We start from the raw sequence: 25,049 nt of genomic DNA on the forward strand, positions 1-25,049 counted from the left end.
CAGAAATACGAATACTCGCTACGCGTATAAATCCGGTATATATACAGGAGGCCGTCCTGATCAAAGCTGTGGATAAGACGTTAAACAATACTAATCGCACTTTTCATACCTTTTCAACCTGGGGTGTGGCAAACAGCGCGTGTAGGCAAAAACAAGACAAACACGTCACATCATTGTAAGATACATGGGAGGATTAACAAGGTCAGCAAAAATAATCACTCATTCCCTTGGAAATGAAATGATGGGTTCTGAGATCATTATGCTGTCACATATACATAAATTACTACACATTATGTTAAGCATAAAATTCATAGTGTTTAAGAAAATAATTTTTGTTTAGTTATGTTTTATTTTTTTGTTTGTTTGTTCTTTTTAGGTTTTTTTCATCAAACTGATCATTTTATTTGAGCAACTGGGCCGTTCGTTAATATAATAAAGGATGATGGGAGAGTAACATGACCTGCCGTCGGTCGTCTGTAATACTTTTGACCAAATAAATCTATATTTTAGACACACGCCACATATTTTCACTATATGACCCAAACAAAGACCCGTTATCGTTTGTTACAGTGCGAAAAAACCATGAAGTAGTATACCATCAGGAGCGAGCTGCACTGCCGTAAACAGGTCGTTTGTGTTCGTGAAATGTCGCTATAACTTGGTGAATGAGACAACTTGTCGTAAACAATTACTCATAAACTTGAGATAATTCAATTATGTCTTTTCGAATTTCATTTACCTCTTTTTATGGATTAATCATTGTTTGTATTTAAGTATTTATCCTTTGTAATCTCAAGCGCTACTTACACTCACAGTGAAGGGTGTTTTTTTCTTTCTTTTCTTGTATTGATTTTCGTTGAAGACAGCAGGATTGAATGGCGTGCAATTGAAAAGATATGACCGAGGAACGTTTGTTATCTATTAGTACGGTGTAAAACTGAGCTGCTGCACCTTTACTAGTTAATCTTGCTAAAGAATAAATTCACTCTGTCGACGTAGATCATAAACTGGTAAAAGAAAAATAGACGTTGATCTCAGATCATATCATGTACGTGATATTTTCCAGTATTATGATATATTTGGTTGATAAACAAAGGAACTCGTATCCATACAATTTGGCGAGACGGAACATAATTTGATATCAGCAGATATCATGTTGGCTTGTTTTGCGAATTAAATTTGTTCTAGAATGTTCCAATGTAATAAACTGATACTAGACTATAGGCAGGCGTTGCAACTTAAATTTTTTTCCCTTCAACCCATATCAGACACCTATATTGTACAACATCTGTAAGACCCCTGGATTATACAACATATATAAAATTACTTGATTATACAATGTTTGTCAGACGCTTAAATTTAACAATGTTTGTCAGAGGACTATATTTTACAATGTTTGTCAGATGTCTATATTATACAATGTTTGTCAGATGTCTATATTATACAATGTTTGTCAGATGTCTATATAATACAATGTTTGTCAGATGTCTATATTATACAATGTTTGTCAGATGTCTATATTATACAATGTTTGTCAGATGTCTATATTATACAATGTTTGTCAGATGTCTCTATTATACAATATTTGTCAGATGTCTATTATACAATGTTTGTCAGATGTCTATATTATACAATGTTTGTCAGATGTCTATATTATACAATGTTTGTCAGAGGTCTTTATTAAACAATGTTTGTCAGATGTCTATATCATACAATGTTTGTCAGATGTCTATATCATACTATGTTTGTCAGATGTCTATATTATACAATATTTGTCAGATGTCTATATTATACAATGTTTGTCAGACGTCTAGATTTGACAAATTTTATAAAATTTGTATAGATGAGGCCGCAGTGGCCGAATGGTTAAGGTGTCCCGACACTTTATTACTAACCCTCCTCCTCTGGGTTGCGAGTTCGAAACCTAGGTGAGGCAGATTCCAGGTAGTGACCGTTGGCCGGTGGCTTTTCTCCGGGTACTTCGGCATTCCTCCACTATTTATTGCCAAACGCATGGATGATAAAAATTTGTCAGACGCCTGAGTTACACTTTTTTCAGACGCCTAGGTTTACTATTGTCTTCCAATTTATCAGAATAAGTATTACTACATGACGTTAAGGTACGTGAATGGGGAAAGTTCATGACTCTGGAGATCAATATCGGAGATAAAGTTAAGTCAAATTAACCTAGTATACATCAACAGCGTCCAATTACCCGATCCTAATTATACCGAGTTCTAATTATACCCGCAATAATGACACGGGGAGCATTGATGTGTATCGATTTCTTCCGAAATTACCGCGTTCGCAGATTACACACAAAACAGGAAAGGCCAATTTGAAGCGGAAGCGGAAGTAGCTAAAAACGTCTCAATATACAATTTGGCAGTAATTCAGGAAATGATGAGGATGTGAGCATTTCTTATTGCGGTTGTCCTCGTCTCGTAATTCTAAGTAATACCACCGAAAACTAACCTTAATGATCCAAACACGATGATAATAATGTAGTCATCTGTAATAGGTTAAGTCTACCTAGTCCTACACTTTCATATTATTGAACAACAATATATTAAAGTGCAACAATCTTCTGACAGTTCATTTTTTTCTGACGTTACAGTAAAATGTTTCTCGTGAGTAATTGGCTAACGCTAGCACTTTAAGACAAGACAAAAGTGTTATCATCTTTTTCTGTACATAGGATAATGTGTGCTGAGGGGAGATGAACTTGAATAGACATGTAACACTCATCAGATATTTCAGTTTCACATGCGTTGTAATTGCGAAGCCAGAAAAAAAACACGTTTTTAATCACATAGCTGGTCTTTATATCATGTCATAGATATCGAAATACTGACGTGTAATTATTTTCATTTTGTTAAGATTTCATTGTCAAAATCAATAGGTATAGGGAAACAAGTTGATGCCCATATAAGTCCTCTGTCTAAGATGGACCAATTAGCTGCAATATTGTTGATAATGTTCAGCGAAACTAGCAAATAATCAGACGTATAATTATAACTGTGATGTAACATAATTGATGTATGACGTCACATAGTTGTCTCGGTAGCGAAAAATGGACCGTCCAACTCCAAAGATTTTTCGCTTATTTTCTCAAAAATGTGTTAGAAGAATTTTTCTTTCTACCAGTGTCAATATAACATTAAATGTGTTAAGCAAGATAAAAATTTGATATGTCAAATACTCGAGTTATATCATTTATCGCAGATGCTAAGTGAATTGTATATTATGTTGGCATTTATATTAAATCCTCTTTCGAAATATCTATCGTGCAAGATATTGCCTATCTGTCCAATCCCGCCTGGAGTAAATAAGAGTTTATGAATATCTTAATTGTAAGTTATTATTGCTTGTTTATCCTGATGCCGATATCTATTTTCGCTTGTACTTTAACAAACTATTACTTTTTACTTAATAAAAGACTAGGGAGGAGCGTGTGTTGGGACGTATTGAAATGTAGTGTTGGTTCACACGGCAGTATGAAGTGAGAACTGGAATTGTCTTCAGAGGACAATCAATGTTTAACGAGGGTCTCTCACACATTGTGTTTCTCGGTGTTTAATTAATTTCTTTCAAAACCAACCTGAGCTGGAAATCCACGGTTTTACTGGAAAAGATCTAAACATTGTTTTCCCAAGGGGAACGCTGCATTCTTAAGTTACAAATTTGACGTTACATGGCTAAAGAGACATTATCGGTTGAACATTGATTCCGAGATACACCCATCACTCTGGCTCTTTTATACATGAGAATACTGAAAATTACAGTTTTATTAGAAGCTGATAGACAAGTTCCTATACCTTTTCACTGTTGTAAAGACTACACTCTCACACTCCAGTCATCTTATAAAATAGCTGTGTAAACATTACGTGATTAAAATATAGAACCATTTCCTTTGTCAGAAATATGCCAAACAAAGGCAATAAGTATTGTTTATGTTATGGAACCTAGTAACTTTACAACCGAGACAGAAGGTCATCTGAAAGTGTAAACTGCAGAGTATACTTTCGTGTATGGATTTATCCAGGTTATGGGGAACTCTGCTGAATACAATTTTATATGATCATAAGAAGCGATTGACATAAAAAGTATGCTGATCTTCCCGATTTGTTTTGGTATACTGCAGTGTCTGTGGACTGTCAACTTTTTACTATTAATCACTACTTGTTGTGAACGAGTGGATTTTAATCAAATTTGGTCTGAAGCATCCTTTGGGGTAAAGAAAACCAATTGGTATAAATGGCGTATCTGAAAATTGGCCTTGGGGATTATTGAGTGAAGGAGATCAAGTGTTATATAAAAGAAGGTCCCCAGGAGTTAGAGGTGAGCGGCCCTCATAGTGGAAAAGAAGAATGTCTTTGAAAAGTTCCTTCTGTATGCATCTATATTTCTGTATTTGATTAAAAAAGTTGATCTGCAGTATCCTTTGGCAACATCAACTGACTATTAACTTAGAAGTATATTCCTCCCAGAGACAGAGGGTTGAGGTCAAGAAAATGAAGTCAAAATTGGTTATTAATGATGTTTTTCTCAAAATTGGTCATAAAATATCAATGTTTCTTTTACCTTAATATGCTTTTAATCTTATTTTGAACCAAACAGCTAAATGTTAGTGTTGACTGCAATGCACGATACTGAGTGCCATATCCCAAACTTGGAAAGGTATTTGCAATATAACTTATATTACGTCCTATGGACATCTTGTTCTTTAATTCTGCACCTTCCACTTTATCCTAATATAACCCTAGTTTTTATTATATCATAAAAGATTTCCACCCAAGTAATTTATCTTTTTCTTTTCAGGTTGTTTCAGAAACTGCTCTTAAAGAAGCAAAAGAATTAATTCTCAATGCCTTCGACGAAAATCGAGATGGTAAAATTGACATTGCCGAGGTGAGCATTTAATACCGGTCTATTTATCTTTAAAAATGTCTTTTTTTCATGTATTAATGTTTTAACTAAAAAATGTAATATATTGTTTTTTCATTGTTTCCCAGCTTGCACAAATCCTGCCAACTGAGGAAAATTTCCTGTTGTTATTCCGTCGAGATCATCCACTCGACTCCAGTGTCGAGTTCATGAAGGTAAGGCGTTGATATTACCCGTGCAACTTATATATACCGGTTCCCTCACCTTTCTATACTACAGCCATTCCCCAAATTCCAGGGGATGTGTCTCGTTTCTTTTTACTACATCATTCATCTATAATAATGTTTCTTCTTTTTCATATGGTTTGTATTGTTTGTTTTTTCCCTTTAAGGTTGGTTTGTATTGGGTTTTTTTCTTTAAGGTTAGGGTGTCAATCACTAACCGCATTATATATTGTTAAACATTATAAGGCTGTTGCATGAATACAAAATGTGTCAGAGTTTTATTAGTACATTAATATACAGGGATTAAAAGGATTTTTCATTTTTATTGCGGCTATGAGTAGTAGTAGCTATCTACATATCCCGTCCTTCGTTATCGATGCAATTCATGTATTTACATTAGGGTGATTTGGAATAAAAACATAAAGAACAGAGACAATTTTTTTTTTTTTTTTTTTTTTTTTTATATCTAGATGTCTATATACGAAAAGATGCAAAATCAATGGAACAGTCGGTGATCCCGCCAATGCACCATGCCATCGTTCACTGTGTCCTTCTGCAGTTTCCAGTCATTTCCCCCATTTTATCCAAAACAAAAAGACATCAAATTACATCAAATACAATCATTCGTGTTAAATTAGATTTATTATGTGTAAATACATGTCAAAGAAAACACAAATTTCGAAAACGGGGCTATTTTTTTCTGGCATATTAATATTCAACTGATGTATTATGTGGAAAATCAGCACATAAAACGATGTTTTCATACTGTATTCATAGTGTTTTCGTGGTCAAATGTTTGTTGTTCTCACTTTGAATGTTCATATTAACAATCAACACTCAGAATGTTGATATATGTATATGAACAGAAACAATGTCAGCACCGTCTTGTGTGGCTTAATCCTATTAAACAAGACCATTATCCTATATCACGTAATATGTCATGTGATGTTGCCATTACCATAAAAAGTAGTTGCATGGGGTAGTTTTTTATTTATATATTTTTTCGTTGTTACACAGAAGAAACCGACCGATGGTATTGTGTTTGAAATGCATGATATCGATGATATTACTGTTTTTATCACCACCATCGATCATGCACTAGTTACTAAATCTGTACCGAACGTTAACTAGACCCAACAAACTTTGGAAGGTACACCTTGACAAGTTCAACCCAGACTGTTTTGTAGCCCAGATGGAACCACACAACCACATTCAAGATGCGTCAACAGCGTAAACTCAGCGTAATCCTTAATCAAACACTATACGACTAGACTTTTTAATCAATTGAACTTAAGGTATTTAATCATTATCACTGTACGAAGCCAAACTCGTGTGCAATAGAACATTTTTCTGCTATCCTACAATCTGTTTTGGGATCTGTCAATTTCAATATTTATACTGCGAATTTTTTAATGAACCAATATCGCTTGACAAGACAAATGTTTCATAAGAACGACCATGTTGATGGAATTAATCTAAACCGGGCGTCTCTTCTATCATCCAGATATTTTCTATCATCTCGTAGACTGATTTCATTTCATGTCGGGCCGGTACAGCTTAGTCGCTGCTATCATCAACATTCTCGTAGTGTACTGTAATATTAACGGAACGGCAGTTTAATTGTAATGATGTAATTTGTGAAGCAATCCCAGTTTTTAAAGTAGAAGCAATTATCTATCTGAAAATCCATTACAGGTGAAGGAAACTATTAACAGTAAACAAGGTGTTCAATAATACAACCAGAGTATATTGTTAACAAAACATGATAATTCTGATATTCGGTTACGGCTAAATGTCTGCTATCCAAATACTGATTATCACACTGATTTTTTGTTGTTGCTTATTTCGTGTCTGTGTGTTGATAAAGTGATCCTGTTTTCTGTTTTGATTACCGAGTTATTTCGTTTCGGTGTATACATAATATGTTTCATGTCGGAGTGTACATAAAGCGATCCTGTTTTTTTGGGTTTTTTTTTTATCATTATTTCGTGTCTGTGTGTACATAAAACGATCATGTTTTCTGTGTTGATTATTTCGTGTCGGTGTGTACATAAAGTGATCCTGTTTTCTTTGTTGATTATTTCGTGTCGGTGTGTACATAAAGTGATCCTGTTTTCTTTGTTGGTTATTTCGTGTCGGTGTATACTTAAAGCGATCCTGTTTTCTTTGTTGGTTATTTCGTGTCGGTGTATACTTAAAGTGATCCTGTTTTCTGTGTTGATTATTTTGTGTCGGTGTGTACATAAAGTGATCCTGTTTTCTGTGTTGATTATTTTGTGTCGGTGTGTACATAAAGCGATCATGTTTTCTTTGTTGATTATTTCGTGTCGGTGTGTACATAAAGCAATCCTGTTTTCTTTGTTGATTATTTCGTGTCGGTGTGTACATAAAGCGATCCTGTTTTCTGTGTTGATTATTTTGTGTCGGTGTGTACAAAAAAACTATCCTGTTTTCTTTGTTAATTATTTCGTGTCGGTGTGTACATAAAGCGATCCCGTTTTCTTTGTTGATTATTTCGTGTCGGTGTGTACATAAAGCGATCCCGTTTTCTTTGTTGATTATTTCGTGTTGGTGTGTACATAAAGCGATCCTGTTTTCTTTGTTGGTTATTTCGTGTCGGTGTATACTTAAAGCGATCCTGTTTTCTTTGTTGGTTATTTCGTGTCTGTGTGTACATAAAGCGATCATCTTTTCTTTTTTGATTATTTCGTGACGGTATGTACATAAAGCGATCCTGCTAGATGTAGAGCCTCAATGATATGACAGTTTGAAATGTTTAAGATTGTTGACCAAGTTGTCGCTAAGCAAAACAAAATTATATCTTCTTATTAAAGTATTCGTAATTGCCAACAGCTAAATGTTCACCAAGTCAGTAGCAAAAATCAACAAGGGAATATCAACGTGTCAACAGAACTTATTGATCAAAATCACTAAAAGAAAGTCAAGCAAAATATAGATTAAACAAACGTAGACCAAGACAAATAAAAGCCGAACAATACTTTATCAGGTGTTCGGAAAGGTGCATGTCATGTCTCACAGGGAAATAACACTTCATAATGCATTGCGTCAACCTTCATATGTCTGATAACACTTTGCTGTATTTTTTCTTGTAAAATCAGTCAACATTTAACACGGAAATACAAGTTGATGAATACCTTATCAGTGTTTAATAGTCAATATCATGATTTCATTGGATTTTGTTTATTTCCTTGGGCGATTTGAAATGTTTGATGCTCGTTGATGTACCTGATGTTTCAATAGTTACCTTGGCCTTTACCACCCAAAAACTGCAGACAGAAGGGAAAGAACACTAGGATGTGTCAACATCCACTGTGGAATCGCGTGACTGCTACAGCTGAACAGTCGAATGGAGATCGACAGGACAGGAGCGGTTGAAGGAGCATCAGTTAAATGCTTGGCAGAGAGTCTTTTTGTGTGCAACAAGTAGAGAATTTAACCTTTTAGTAATGTCTTCTCCCTCCTTCCCGCCCGCCCTAATGGTAGCTTCCGAACACGATTGTAAACATGCATAGACCTGTCTTTGGATTGTGACACCTGTTACCACCCAGTACTGAAAATCAAACTGGAGACAGGAGGAAAACAATACTAAGGATATGTCAATCATATTTTGCTCTGCTTTATCGATTTTGTGCTTGAGATACAATTTCGTTTACATTTTGAAATTATTCTTTGTTTTGACAATAATATGTATGGAAGTACAGATGAATATTTTAACATATTACTTTTGTTGGGAACATTGGAGATTTTCAAATAAACATCAGTGAAAATCTACAAGTGAGAATCGATCTTTATCTGTACATGATTCCACGCTGTGTTGTATAGTATGTGGTACTGGTACTGGTACTTTCGTTTCCCTCATTCTGATATTGATAGTTCAATTAAAAACCTGAAATGCCCATTTCGCCTAGTCCAAAGTGAGACGTGTGTCCATAGCAGAGCTTATCGATAATGTTTCCATACCCTGTCTCCACGTGCAATGTCAATAAGCTTATTAGTTAAATTTCTCGAGGGGGTTTCCCAGTCAATATGTATATAGGCCAGCTTATTACCACAAGGTATCAGTGGCCTTCAACTGTAGACCACGCCAACCAACGTAACGAGAGTTATTTACGGAATAGATTTTAAATAATTATCCATCATCAAACTGCCAGGCGAACTATCGCCGATATTGTGAAATGAACATAACCAGCATGCCCCTGAGTGCCTTGGTTAATTCAGGCAGTCCTTTTGAATTGTCGATATATTATTCATATGGTAAAAAATAACACCTGGAGATCGGTCTCCAAAGTATACAGAAAATGTATTGGAGTTGTATACATGTTAATACATATACATTATATTGTGATAGCATTTTTCACAATATTGCCTTTTATATGGATTAAGTACTTGATACATAATATCGGGCACGAAATACCGTGTGTTACACTAGGATAAACATTAGGCAAAGTGTTATTTATGTATCTTCTACCATAATAATAATGAATAATATATAAATGCAAAATCGTTGTACTGGTACAAATGGTAGCAACTACAATAAAAACATTTGTTAGTCTTGGTAAGGTTTCCAAAAACACCAACGACACAGCGAATGAAAATGGCCACCAAAAGCATGGCATTTGAACCTGACTAATCAAGTCATGATACATTCCCCATCGCTATACCGACAAAGTGACAGACCAGAACGGTCCCCTTGGGGCTTGCATTGGGATATTGAGTAGTTGTACTCATAACAATGTAGGCAACTGCAAGCATCATATCACTCTTAACCTAGCCTTAGTGGGCTCTCCACCAACCGCCATTACGGCATTAATTAATATACAGAGGGCCCGCGGTAATCCGGACGCCGACAGTCCGGAAAACTCACAATCTGGACGGAAATGACCGGGAACGGATTTCCGTAATGTTATTTTAGCTCACCAGCCCGGAAATAAGTACATTTATATGCTATAATATTCTCAAGAATTTCTTCTCAACAACAAGAGTCTCCATCATAGAGGTCAATCTATTATATAATCAATTCTTGGAATGAATGGTAATTTTTCATTATTATATCGGTAAAAAGACATATATTTGATAAATGTGTCTCTTATTCGAGAGCGTTATAAAAGCATTTAAATCTTACGAATCATTGATATGATCGAGTTCTCAATAACTAGAAAATGTACTTGTTCATATACAAAGATAGAGTCATCGTAGGGATATGTCGAAAACATTTAATTTCCTTGTTAATGTTAAAATCAATTCCATTTGAAGTGATATTTCAAACACTGTCTAACATCAAACTAGTGTGGTTACCGAAATTTTACATTCATTCGGTAGGCCCATATAGTTTATATGCAGCTACTAATGTCATTGTACAGATAAGTATGCAATTTACACGACTTCATCAGCCAGTTCCTAAAATCATTTCCTGAGAAAAGTCCATAAAGACACAATATTTATTCAATTTCTTCTTTTACATCAAATTTTAAGGCGTCAATATTGCGTGCAATAGCAAAAATAACATGTATTGTTGAATTACCTTTCCCAAACAACCACAACTTAGTTGTCACGTGTAATATTATAATTCATATTCAAACTTTGTTTTCCAAAACAACTTACCGATGTATTTAAACGGTAGTTTTGGCCACTTTTTAACCAGTATTCTTGTAAACTACAGTTAGTTAGTTTAAACATATTTTATTGTATCAAATATATACAATAGGATTGGGCACAAGTTTTCCAACTTATATCAAGCCCTTTCCATACAATATTATATAACACATACAAAATATACAAGATGACATTAACAATAAAATAATTATTTAGTGTGGGAGTGTGGATAAGGGAAGGGTAAGGATGGGGTGTAAGAAGGTGCAAGTGTGTGAAAAGAATGTGACAATCTCCATTTTAATTCTTTTATGAAATAATTTAGACATTTCCACTAGTAATTGAAACATCTTTTTTTTTTTTTTTTTTTTTAAGACTGCGTGAATGATTTTTCTCGACCGAGATGGCACAAGTACACAATCCACTACTCGTAACTTTCGGCTTTTCAATGTTCATCATATCCCCTGCAACTACAGTTGTTTACCAGGTCTTCGGTAGATCAGTATAACATTAAAAATTCAAATCATATTGCCAATTAATTTTATACCCGAGCGCTTTATGTACTCATAATGCCATCAGCTGCTTTATTACGTTTAAGTTTTTCAACTCTCTTTCCCATTTATAATCTATATATTAATAATTAGATGATTCAGTCGATATACGATCCTGTTCATTGACATTTCCATTTTTTATTTTTTTTTTTACGTCTCGAAAAGATCGGTATGCAGACAGTAGTTTCCCTTTACTACAAGAATTAAGAAGCTTAAGAATTTGTGTCTCTTTTGGATGACGATAAGCATGTTTTACACTACAGGATATGTGCACATTTAAGCATTGAACTGCTTTCTGTTTGCAGTTATGGGCTAATAGTGCCAACTGCACAAAGACAAATTTTATGAAGCTCGCTAGCGCTGCATGTTAAAGTCCTTTGTCTAGTTGGCATTATCATCCCATAACTGCTAACGGAAAGTAGTCCATTGCTTATATTTACCACTTACTAATTAAAAAAAAATGGAATTAAAGTTCCCCCGCCATACTCGGCTGTGAGCTCTCCCATGTTGTTCCGCGTAAAAAAATAGTGCGTAAGATAATAGAAAACCAAGTAAAAAATAATCAATGTAATACCAATATTAACTGTAAATTCATATGATGAAAATACAAAATATAAACTGTCCGTTTAATTTTTCAAAAGGAAAATGTGTATTTAATAAAATGTTACCGCAACTGCGGTGTTCTTCACATTATTAATGCACCGTTTATGAAATTGTAATGCTCAACAGCTGTGGGTAAGGTTATGTTGTGACTATGTCATAGAGTGGTAAATAACAGGTATTGAAGCTTACTGATGCCTTGGAAGCGTATTCGGTTATTACGATGTTACTTCTTCCGGGTATCCAAGCCGTCTTTAAAATTAACACTGACCGCATTATTTCAGAATGCAATATGATTATCTATCAAATATGCTGCTGTCAAAAGAGCTACTTACCTAATTGTGATTAAACAGAAATAGAACGACATTGTATTGTTTTCTATTTTATGAGTTAATTTGTTGGTTTTCATCACACGTTGCATACTTTATTCATGGTTGGATGTGTGTGTATTGCTACATAAATAACCTATTAAGTATTAAATTAGTCTCCATTTTCTTTTTATAGGTATGGCGAGAGTTCGATACAGACCACAGCGGGTTTATAGAAGCTGACGAACTGAAGGTGAGAGGAGGAATGACGGACAATAAATCCAGAATAAATAAAAAGTTAATGGTAGCCATCAATCCGATTTTATGAGAGACGGAAAATCCCGTCGCTTAACATAAAAAAGGACACAGAAACAATTATATCTGTCACTATTGTCGCAACTACCATCATCCATTTTGGCAGTCATAGCAAAAATATTACGAATGCGTTATTTTACTCTGATTCCGTAACTCGCAACTGTCATTTTATATGATGCAATATTGCATACAATTGTTTGACATGATCAATTATAGCAGGATATTGTAAACATGAATGACTTCATATGAAGTAATGTTATATCAAAAATACTGTGATTATGTTGTTCTATGGCACGACATGTAATAGAAACACGGTCTTCCTGAAAACTGTTATTTTTGTATAAAAATTGTATCCTTTATAACATGTATTGATACCTATAGAGATGATCTGGAGCATAAATCGGTGTTTCCCAGGCATTGTCTCCCTTGACCTGTACTATGCCTATATTCAGCCTATGTACGAAAATTTGTGCACCGTGCATGATGCAGCACTTGCATCTTTATATAATTGTTTAAGTTTTACTGATCTTTACTAATTGACAGAATTTTCTGCGACACTTGCTGAAACAGAAGAAGCGTGAGGACACGATCACTGAGGAACAGCTCACAATATACACCGGGACAGTGGTACGTATCGTCCTAATGCAGAATAGTATACATCGGGACAGTGGTACGTATCGTCCTAGTACAGAATAGTATATACTTTTAAAGCTTACCATATACACCGGGACAGTGGTACGTATCGTCCTAATACAGAATAGTATACACCGGGACAGTGGTACGTATCGTCCTAGTACAGAATAGTATACACCGGGACAGTGGTACGTATCGTCCTAGTACAGAATAGTATACATCGGGACAGTGGTACGTATCGTCCTAATACAGAATATATACACAGGGACAGTGGTACGTATCGTCCTAGTACAGAATAGTATACATCGGGACAGTGGTACGTATCGTCCTAGTACAGAATAGTATACACCGGGACAGTGGTACGTATCGTCCTAATACAGAATATATACACAGGGACAGTGGTACGTATCGTCCTAGTACAGAATAGTATACTCGTATATACTTTTAATTCACACTTACTGTATCACAATCACTTATATTTCGCGTAGGATTTATTTTCGCGAGGAAATTCAATCGCGAATTCAAATCCTTCGCGATTATTTGTACGAAAATAACACTTTTGGATGGCGGCCAAGCTATAGCTTACCGATATAGGAGTTTTGCAGAGTCGATGACTCTAATAGTCATTTCTAGATCAGCGTTCGCGAAATCATATATTTCCGAATATGTCTGAAGGGGTAAGTTCGCTATATAAAGTATTCGCGAAACTGTATTACAATTGTATATCTTTCATGAATAGTTTGTACCGTACTCATCCTATAATGTCACGCATTTAGTCAATTAAAGAAGTATAATGGCAGTTAACAACTATCTATAGCAGCACAATTCCACATAATTAGAAAGTCTGGCCCATTGGGATAAATTAAGACGAATTCAAAATGACGCATGTGCTGTTTTACATCTAGCCCATATATTGTTTGTATAAAGCTGGTCTACTTTATATTACAGCTACAACTTTTTGACCGCAACAAAGACGGAAAACTTCAGCTTAGCGAGATGGCAAAGTAAGTTTCATATTCACACGCACGGTAATATCATCAGTTATCCATATCGATCTCAATTTATCGTACCAAGAAAGTTGTAAAAATCCTTCATTATATGATCTATGAATTACTACAATAAACAAGAGTTATGTAAACTGCCATCAAATAATGAATTGTTTATTACTGTTAATGAGGGTTTACTACTTTCATAGCAATTAAAGATGTTCTACATCGAAAGAAAGACTTATTGATACACCCTTGTATCATAATGTAATACGGTATAGAGTACATGTCTTTTGTTTAGACTGTTGCCTGTGCGGGAAAACTTTCTCTGCAGACCTGTGTTTAAGGTATGTATCAGGGACCCTCTTGCTGACAGTGCTGTGCTTGAATAGAGTGTGCTGTGTGCGGTAGGTCCTAGCTATAGTAGCAACATGATATGAAGCAGTTTGGACACAGCCTGAAGATTTAGCTGTAGTGAAATAGTGATATAAACGATATTCCATTTCATCGAGGTCGGCATGTCTTATGTCTATACAGGTTATCCCTCCAGATGTACTCTTTGCCACAAAATAACATAATTCCAATAAAGTTGATAACCCTCCACTCATGTATTGTTATTAAGACACCTGTTGTACATATCGTATTATTTAGGAGATAGGTGTCTTACACAATAAATGCAATGTACATGTATGAAATTCAGATATTAAAAACTACCAACAGTGAAGTACCACTGAAAAGGCTAGCGCCTGTAATGATCTACCTTTGTAATAAGTTTATTTTATTCCGAACCTTACCGTTTGCTTTTGCAGAAATTCTTTAAGCCAAGAGCATACGCAATGCTTTCAGATACACCCTGTGTAAGAAAGGAATGTGTACAAGAAGGGGTAACCATGCCATACATTTTAATTAGCAACAAAGGCTTCTGAAATGGGGTTCCCAATACAATATTCGCTTGCCATCCCGCATATTACACGAAAACAAAGAATTTTAATTCAAAAAGATGTTTGGGTAAATGGCTTGATCTAGTGAGCTTAATGATAAGCGAATACGATATGATACTTCAATGAATGGCTTGAAATGCAAAGAACCCCAGACCTTGTATTCAATCAAAGCAAGCTTTTTCGGTGTATTGGCGTTTCAAAGAGGAGAGAAAACATCACTTTAAGCTATTTGAAATTAACAAAGGTGTTCCATTTATGGTAACGAACATTCAGCATGTTTTATCTCTAAGAACCTCTTTGACGTGTCAACACTTGAATACAATCAATGATATGGAATGGTAGTAATTCCTCTGCGTATCATCATTTACATAATACAAATATATTCATATTATAATATTTCATATACCAAGTTCACCAATTATCTCTTGGTCCGACACAACCTCGATATAACCTGTTAAACCAGTATATATATACCATTTATATTTATAATAAATTATTATCGCTATGCACTTTTGATATTTTGTTTCTTTTATACTATTGCATATATATATATCTTAATACGACTCCACACACATGAATTAATGTACAATATATGTGAATACCTAGATTTACAATATTGTTGAAGACATTATGGAATGGACATATCCCTTTGTGTTTTTATTGTATGACAGCGTTTTAAATTCTAAAACATGGAAAGACACACTTTTGTTTTTTACATTATAACGATCGTTAAGTGCAGTAGATATGTTAACAAACAAATATAAACAGAACAAAATATACTATCAAAATATATCGTACAGAAAAGACTTCTCATTATCATTAATTATAGCCACGCATTACACATTAGAATCGCAGGTTAAAAAGAATCCGTCCTCCCTAGACGGAACACTATATGTCATAACACTCAAAACTATTCTGCTTGTTTCCCTTTTGGTGTTGGGTGCGTCACCATTTTACTGAAGCTTTGACCTTACTATACTCTCCGCTTAACTATATGTGTCATACATACAATATATATATAAGTACTTCTTGCTAGAGGAATAAATGCTTTAAGTAAAACAAATATATGTTTGTGAAAGTAAAGTATAACATATGATATCATTGAGACAGCGATTACCAGAATTTTCATAGTTTAAGGAAATAGAACAGAGTACACTGGTTATTAATTATATCCATAATATAATAGGTCAAGGATTTATAGACGGTTAAAATTAATATACTATCTTATCATATAATGAGCTAATTCACTTGCCACAATTTGCCTATCGCCAAAGTCATATACTGTATGTGTTCACGTGATTAGTTCCTTAATTAAGCTTTAATAGTATAGAGAGCATGTTGGTTAGAATGCTACAGATTTAGAATGCTACAGATTCTGGTTTTCCATTTATTTATGATAGCGAAACATCCATAAGGTATGGCGATTGTATTTGTTTTCTTTCACGCTCACATGATTTCTTTATTCTAAAGCATGTTTTATTACAATAATTTAAAGAACATTCTATATGGCATATAATAACAGCGAAGTGTTATAATGTAATACAGTTATTTTAACGGCAAAGTACACATACCAATTCATATTTCTATGTATTCTGTAGTTATTTCTTTAACATAGCAATCCTCTTTAAGTATTCATTAGACGCAGATATCAGCGATCCTTTTTTCAGACGAATGACAAAAAATCCATGTGGAACACAATTGTTTGGTATACGTCTAATTGCCAACGTCGTGCAACGGTACAATGGTAGACACTGCTACTTCTGATTGAATGTTTAACACCTTATAATGCGATACCTCTATCAGAGTATTAATTTATGTATACACAATAATTAGAAATAAAACAAAAAGATAAAAAAGATGCAAAATATAAGTTCCTCTCCGGTTAAATGACAACATCAAATTTAGGTACAATATTATCGCGTCTGTCATGCATTTGCAAATATATTTGTTTCTTTGTATAACACTGTCAGTGAGGTCATTTTGAAACAAACGATAAACCTGTAACTGGAGATGGTATATTAAAACAGAAGATAAACCTGTAACTGGATATGGTAGATTAATACAGGCGATAATCCTGTAACTGGAGATGGTAGATTAATACAGACGATAAACCTGTAACTGGAGATGGTAGATTAAAACAGACGGTAAACCTGTAACTGGAGATGGTAGATTAATACAGACGATAATCCTGTAACTGGAGATTGTAGATTAATACGGACGATAAACCTGTAACTGGAGATGGTAGATTAAAACAGACGATAAACCTGTAACTGGAGATGGTAGATTAATACAGACGATAAACCTGTAACTGGAGATGGTAGATTAATACAGACGATAAACCTGTAACTGGAGATGGTAGATTAATACAGACGATAAACCTGTAACTGGAGATGGTAGATTAATACAGAAGATAAATCTGTAACTGGAGATGGTAGATTGATACAGGCGATAATCCTGTAACTGGATATGGTAGATTGATACAGACGATAAACCTGTAACTGGAGATGGTAGATTAATACAGGCGATAAATCTGTAACTGGAGATGGTATATTAATACAGGCGATAAACCTGTAACTGGAGATAGTAGATTAATACAGGCGATTAACTTGTAACTGGAGATGATATATTAATACAGGCGATAAACCTGTAACTGGAGATGGTAGATTAATACAGGCAATCAACTTGTAACTGGAGATGGTAGATTAATACAGACGATAAACCTGTAACTGGAGATGGTAGATTAAAACAGACGATAATCCTGTAACTGGTGACGGTAGATTAATACAGGCGATAAACCTGTAACTGAAGATGGTAAATCAAAACAGACGATAAACCTGTAACCGGAGATGGTATATTAAAACAGACGATAAACCTGTAACTGGAGATGGTGGATTACTACAGGCGATAAACCTGTAACTGAAGATGGTAGATTAATACAGACGATAAACCTGTAACTGGAGATGGTAGATTAAAACAGACGATAAACCTGTAACTGGAGATGGTATATCAAAACAGACGATAAACCTGTAACTGGAGATGGAATATTAAAACAGACGATAAACCTGTAACTGGAGATGGTATATTAAAACAGCCGATAATCCTGTAACGTAACTGGAGATTGTAGATTGAACGGACGGTATGTGTACTTGCTGTATATTTGTTAAAATCAATTTGACCAAGTCTCATTTATTGATTAAGTATAAATAAGCAGATAAACAAGTTTTCTTCGATAATGACAAGGATAACTATAATCGTTTCAAAAGAGATCCCGGTGGATAAGATAGCAGGATTCCTGTCTATAATATAAGTAGACAACTGTTCATTATTATAAAAGCCGTTTTGTATTTTCTTTTTGCTATATTATAAAATTGAACATCCCTGCCGGATCCATAAAAGACACTTGCGATAGTGAGTCTGTTTTCGTTTTGTTTCACAGATGTGCATGCTACTTCTTGCTCTTTGTAGATTTTGTGTCTTTCGGTTTTCTATAGCCAATTAGAACTAGACTTTAAGTACAGTCCGCGCTAGCGTGTTACCTAGTTGAAGCTATTTAAAATCGTTCGTTTTGTCTTAATTTTGATTTATTCAGATATTTCTTAGATATATGTTTATTGGTTTATTGGTAATGAGTACGCTATTCTGAACGATGCAAATGTACGAAGTTGTATGTTTATTTTGATTGGTACAGATGTATGCGTGTGTTCCGTTGTATGATATCTAGGATATTAAAGTAGATTATTAAATATTTATCAGAAAAAAAAAACATTTTTTCCTTTGTTTATTTCTGCGATTTTTTTATTTCTGCTGCTTGCGCTGTAGATGATCGCACACTGCGTAGAAGTTGACTGACCTAGAAGTTGGTTTGACGGCTGTGGTATTGTGAATGTTCATGTGATAGATTCGGAAAGCATATATAGTGGATTTGTCTTAAATTAAAACGAGTTAATTGCGATAAAGTAACGCGTTTGTGTACAACCAAATGATGTTATAGTATGGCATTTCATTTGAAACACAACTTTCATCAAATGCCCTGTAAAAATACTGTTTGTAAAGTATATAAAATTAGCATGCAGACCATGTGGAGTAGATTATAAAAAAAAGGTTAAATAAGATATATAATATACAAAAAGGAAGAAATCTAGATAGTATATTAAACAACACGTCTCCCTGGTGTACGCGCTTCCATCCGAGACAACAAGCGTGATCATATAAGTTGTTATAATTTGTTTCGCTACTTAGTTTTCTCCCGAATTTGGAATTTGACATCTTATACTTCACGTGTACCCAAAACTCAGTGATATTGGGTACACAGTAATGAAAACACGCTTCAGTTACATTGGATACACCGTAATGAAAACAAGCTTCCGTTAATTCGATACACAGTAATGAAAATACGCTTCAGTTACATTAGATACACAGTAATGAAAACACGCTTCAGTTACATTGGATACACAGTAATGAAAACACGCTTTAGTTACATTAGATGCACAGTAATGAAAACACGCTTTAATTACATTGGATCCACAGTAATGATAACAAGCTTCAGTTACATTGGATACACGGTAATGAAAACACGCTTTGATTACATTGGATATACAGTAATGAAAACACGCTTCAGTTACATTGGATACACAGTAATGAAAACACGTTTTAGTTACATTAGATGCACAGTAATGAAAACACGCTTTAATTACATTGGATACACCGTAATGATAACAAGCTTCAGTTACATTGGATACACAGTAATGAAAACACGCTTTGATTACATTGGATATACAGTAATGAAAACACGCTTTAGTTACATTAGATGCACAGTAATGAAAACACGCTTTAATTACATTGGATACACCGTAATGATAACAAGCTTCAGTTACATTGGATACACGGTAATGAAAACACGCTTTGATTACATTAGATACACAGTAATGAAAACACGCTTTGATTACATTAGATACACAGTAATGAAAACACGCTTCAGTTACATTGGATACACAGTAATGAAAACACGCTTCAGTTACATTAGATACACTGTAATGAAAACACGCTTCAGTTACATTGGATACACGGTAATGAAAACACGCTTTGATTACATTAGATACACAGTAATGAAAACACGCTTTGATTACATTAGATACACAGTAATGAAAACACGCTTTAGTTACATTGGATACACAGTAATGAAACCACCCTTCAGTTACATTGGATACACAGTAATGAAACCACCCTTCAGTTACATTGGATACACAGTAATGAAAACACCCTTCAGTTACATTCGATACCCAGTAATCCCCTCGTGATGACTCGTAGTCAATATAATTGGAGACTTGTCTCTAGTGATAGTTCATATTTCATTTAAATGTTGTCTCCATACAAACCAAACAAGTAGACAACTGTCGGCATTTCAAAACAGGTTTACATTTGACTACCACACTAAGCACTTGCCTAAATCATAGATTCAAAATCAGACGAAATGTCAAATATTTACGATTATGCGGGATATCATTAACTGGCAGCTTGACAGCAGGACTATTATTATTGTCACAAATAAATATTCTGTATGTTAATTTTTATACTTTATTTAATTCGTACAACAACACGTTCCTTTAGTTTCATTTTCGACAGAATAATTTCAATAGAAGAAGAATCTTTTGAATTCACTCCTAGACATGTCTACATTTCAGATGAAGAACGATGTAATATAGCTTCACTTACGTATAAGTTTCCACAATATGTACTCGCATCGCATGGCATGAAGCATGAAATCCACATCCATTTGCATCTTTTCTTCTTTCTTCTTTTATAAAATGTTCAGCACATTCCTTACAATATTACGTAAGACTAGTCAGGATTTCTTTAAAATATTTGTATGTCGATGTTTTAGAAAAAAAATACTTTGTCAATGTTTGTATTATGGTGGTCACATAAACTTTGGTCACTGACGTACGAGTGAATCTGTACAAGCACCCAGACGTAATGCATGGCAACATACGATCATTGTAAACAGATATTAATGTTATTTAAGCAACAATTGTTACATAAGAAGCTTGAAAAGTTTCTTTTTGCCATTAATATAAAGACATTTTGTTTGAGATTGAATATTTTCAACAATTCGCTTAAAACGATAAGATATTTTAGTACTTATCAACACATACATATATAATTATGAAAATAGAAATTCCAATAATAAATACCGTACAATAAATAGGAAAATATATCACGCGACCAAGACTTTTATTGGGGGCTTTAGAAACCGTTAACTTCAGATGAAGCTTTAGAACATCGGTTGGATAAATTAACAATCGATCATCTTTGCTAGTGATTACTTCATTTCAGTTTATTGGCGTTGCGTGTTCTAATTCATCCCTATAAACATTGCTGTTCCAATGTCGTCATCTGTTTTCATGTATTAGTAAATTGTTAGAGAAATTGGACATGTTTGTTCCATTGATATGAATAATATTTCTTTAAGACAAATAATTTATAAACAGAATTCCTAAAACTCTATATTGTATTCAGTAAGGCACAGGCGTGATGTGGTGTGTAATGACGCCATTTTATGGCATACTAAGAATCTCGGCCACAGACCATAACAATATTACAAAACGTGTTTGGCAACTTGTTTGTGTTACAACCAAGTTCAGGTCAGTGTTTTGAATTCTGTGTATACGCATCAAATGGTCAGAATAATAGGATTATGTTGATAACGAGTCTACCCACACACTTTTATTTTAAATCAATAGAAATATCTTGAGCGTCAGGAAATCTGAAACAACATATACCAATAGTATAAGAATAATTACTCCCACGAGGTGTTGAAGAAGCAAATAAAAACGCAACGAAGATTTTTACTTGTCCAGAATCGGTCATTCCAGACGGTTAACCCTTATCTTTATATATCACACGGGAGTTCAAATTTCTTTTGATTACTATTTAACAGTTTAGCGTTGACATCATTGTTCACTCATTCGGGTATGACGTCACATCATTATTCTTGTACAGAGCGTGCCAGTCGTCCTTACTTAAGGGCAAAAGTGATTTTCTTTGCAAGCAATATCCATATTAAATCAGCACGAGATTTGATAAAATCGTAAAGTATGCCAATGTTGCACCTGACGACAATATCACATGGTATAAAATTTGAACTAGCAGTGCTGAAATAACCAAAATGAACAAGTTTAGGGCAAAGTCAGATGGACTGAAAATGTGCTGATGCTATCAAAAACGTTTGTACCGGCACAAGTTTCGAGTTTGTACGAGTCCGCAACAATGCTGAACGAAACGACTCCATGTAAGAAATGCTAATTTTACGTTACCATTTAACATTAAGAAGTCTTTATCATTGAGATTATTTGAGGGCAGCTTCGGGCTCCAGCCATTGATTACGGCATGTAGTATAACATATACTAAACCTTGGTTTTACATCACACATATGTGTATTACATCATACACGAACGTATGTATAACGTCACACAAACGTGTGTTTTACATCACACATATATGTGTACTATTTCACACGAACGAGTGTGATGTCACACATACTTGTGTAGTAGGCGTTGTTTTACATGGCAATATTGTATGTAATTTGATGTTAGAATTTAGTAACATTGAAGTTAACAGTCATTGATACTAGAGTTTGTAGTAACTTATCTTAGATCTTAGGTCTTAGATATTTCTTCAGCTTAATTATTTCCTTTGAATATGTTTTTCTTTTTTTTCAATGTTAGTAAATCATTAGTTTGTAGATCACCAAAAGATGTTATTTAATTCAAGAAACCAGTGTGGTACTAGTAGATCTGTTTTGTGAATCAGGAAAACCATTTTCTTTTCCTTAATAAAATACATTGCAAATTTGTAAACATCATTGTAATTAGACCAGAATTCAATCCGGATGTAAATCTATTACATACCACACAGATTATCATTATCCATGGATTATCTTGGTATAATACCAATGTCTCGGATTCACATTTGCTTGTTTGTAATATTATAATGTACTCTAATTGGTTTCTTCCTATAAAACGAATCATTGGCCAATCTAAATATCCTTCGCGCATATTGTTTCATGTTGGATTTATAAATGCTGGTCATGGTAGTAGCAGTTGTCTTGAAAAGTTTAGTACTGTTACGTTGTTATTTCGTGGTTCATTTTTCCACGTTTTTCCAAATATTTTCTGGTAATTATTTTCGAATGTATATTTCGCATTTTTCTATCCTCAGGAACACTAGATAAAACTCACAGAAGATGATTTCCTTTACAGTATAATACATATATTCTAGTAGAAATCCCGCTAATTATTATATTGTTTTGATTAGTATTTATGAATGCCATATGAGTGATTGTCAAATTAGATTTTAATCTGTAAATGTCAATGGATAGTAGAATGATATTGACTATTTGAAGTAGATGATCTAAGACCAATAACTGCCATAACTGTTTAATTATAATCTATAATTTGTCATATGTTTTTAACTTTATTCTAATTGATCAATGCCAATAGAATAAGCATCGGTGACTCATGTTAGTTTTAGAATGAGTTTAATTGTCTTATTTATTTTACAACAATACCATTTGAGAGTTCCATACATACACTTTACTTGATACCACTTGCCTAAACAAGCCTAGATAAAACGTAACGGTAGATCACCGGACATGTTGTAGTCATGTAAGCTTAAATCATGGGCGATAGTAAGATATAACGTTATCAGTGTTTGATATAATAACATAATTATATTGTTCTATGGTGATAAATTTAGCAATAATAATTTCATATATTCTTAATACTCTGTAATAAATAAATAACAGGTATCATTATTGTACTTGTATTTATTTTGTTATCATATTATTATTACAGAGTGCCAACAAAATGACGGATGACGACATCAAACGAGTGTTTGGTCTGTATGACAGGGTACGTATGCCGTGTTTAATCCATTGGCTAGCGAGTATTACACTTAAGCTATGGTTTGTCTAATATCTAGCTCCGTTTAATTTAATTTTTTGACTTTCTCTTCTGTATCTTACTCTCGATTGGTATTAAAAGGTGCTAAAATCTTGTGTTCTTGTACAATTACTTGAGATTGCGGGTGTTTACACTGCTTGTGAACTTCAAGCCCCAAGGTGTATTGTAGTATGGGTGCCAAATTCTAATTCACATAAATTGTGACGCGGCTAGGGATATACACGTAATTGGATTACTTTACAAATTCTATATTGAAAATGATTAAATTATGGGGAGTTTTAATCACAAATGATGGCATTTCAGCTTAACATGGTCAGGGGAATCAAAAATCTAAAAACTTTCAAATATAATTAGACTTTGTTGTGTGTCATGGTATTTGGATGAATAAGAAATTGATTCTTTTAACAGGATGGAAATGGTTCAATAGAGAATGAAGAGCTGAACGGCTTCCTTAAAGATCTAATGGAACTCGTAGAGGAGGTATGTGTTGGTTTTATGCATTGTATAATTCCCAGTATTCTCTTGACATATCGATATAATTCGATTTTTTAAATACAATGAATATGTTATCATTATTTCCTGGCATGTACGTTTAGATTTTCATGGATGCGAAATTCTGTAATTTGAGAAGATCCGACAGTCAAAATTTTATATACGAGTTTTCAAATTATTTAAAACGTATTTGATAACAGAATGTTGGTGCTTTAATGCAAAAATAATTTCAAAAATATTTGATAAAGTATACATTTTTGTTTTGACAATCGCTTGAAAAAATATACCATAAACCCGTTATTCGTCAAATATTATCAGGGAAAGACAGCTGACGACAAGGTATGACTTAAAACTACATTAAAATATTTATATAGGGGAGAGGTGATTAGTGTGAACATCGTAACGGTGTTGTCGTTCATACATTGTACGATATATACCGATACTGTGTAAAACAATGATTGTGTGGAATCTACCCTTTATGGGCCTATAATTACAGTTCTTATCAATTATCAATTGTCAATATATATTTAAGATTATAAAAG

At 34.0% G+C, this 25,049-nt stretch overlaps 1 protein-coding gene across 5 annotated transcripts in view; it reads left to right on the forward strand.

The window, feature by feature from the left end:
- LOC117337143 (calbindin-32-like) overlaps positions 1-25,049 on the forward strand; it is a 77,399-nt gene that overhangs the window by 47,024 nt on the left and 5,326 nt on the right. Inside the window, exons 3-13 of one of the 5 annotated variants that reach the window (XM_033897971.1) lie at positions 4,822-4,911; positions 5,016-5,102; positions 12,377-12,433; positions 13,039-13,122; positions 14,077-14,132; positions 14,416-14,461; positions 16,456-16,470; positions 18,452-18,463; positions 23,908-23,964; positions 24,424-24,495; positions 24,826-24,846. In XM_033897971.1, the coding sequence (XP_033753862.1) occupies positions 4,822-4,911; positions 5,016-5,102; positions 12,377-12,433; positions 13,039-13,122; positions 14,077-14,132; positions 14,416-14,461; positions 16,456-16,470; positions 18,452-18,463; positions 23,908-23,964; positions 24,424-24,495; positions 24,826-24,846 (597 nt within the window). The remainder of the gene's footprint in view (positions 1-4,821; positions 4,912-5,015; positions 5,103-12,376; positions 12,434-13,038; positions 13,123-14,076; positions 14,133-14,415; positions 14,462-16,455; positions 16,471-18,451; positions 18,464-23,907; positions 23,965-24,423; positions 24,496-24,825; positions 24,847-25,049) is intronic. The other 4 variants (XM_033897972.1, XM_033897973.1, XM_033897974.1 and 1 more) reach the window with 4 other exon arrangements.

Source organism: Pecten maximus, chromosome 11, assembly GCF_902652985.1.
Source record: "Pecten maximus chromosome 11, xPecMax1.1, whole genome shotgun sequence".
NCBI classification, from domain to species: Eukaryota; Metazoa; Mollusca; class Bivalvia; order Pectinida; family Pectinidae; genus Pecten; species Pecten maximus.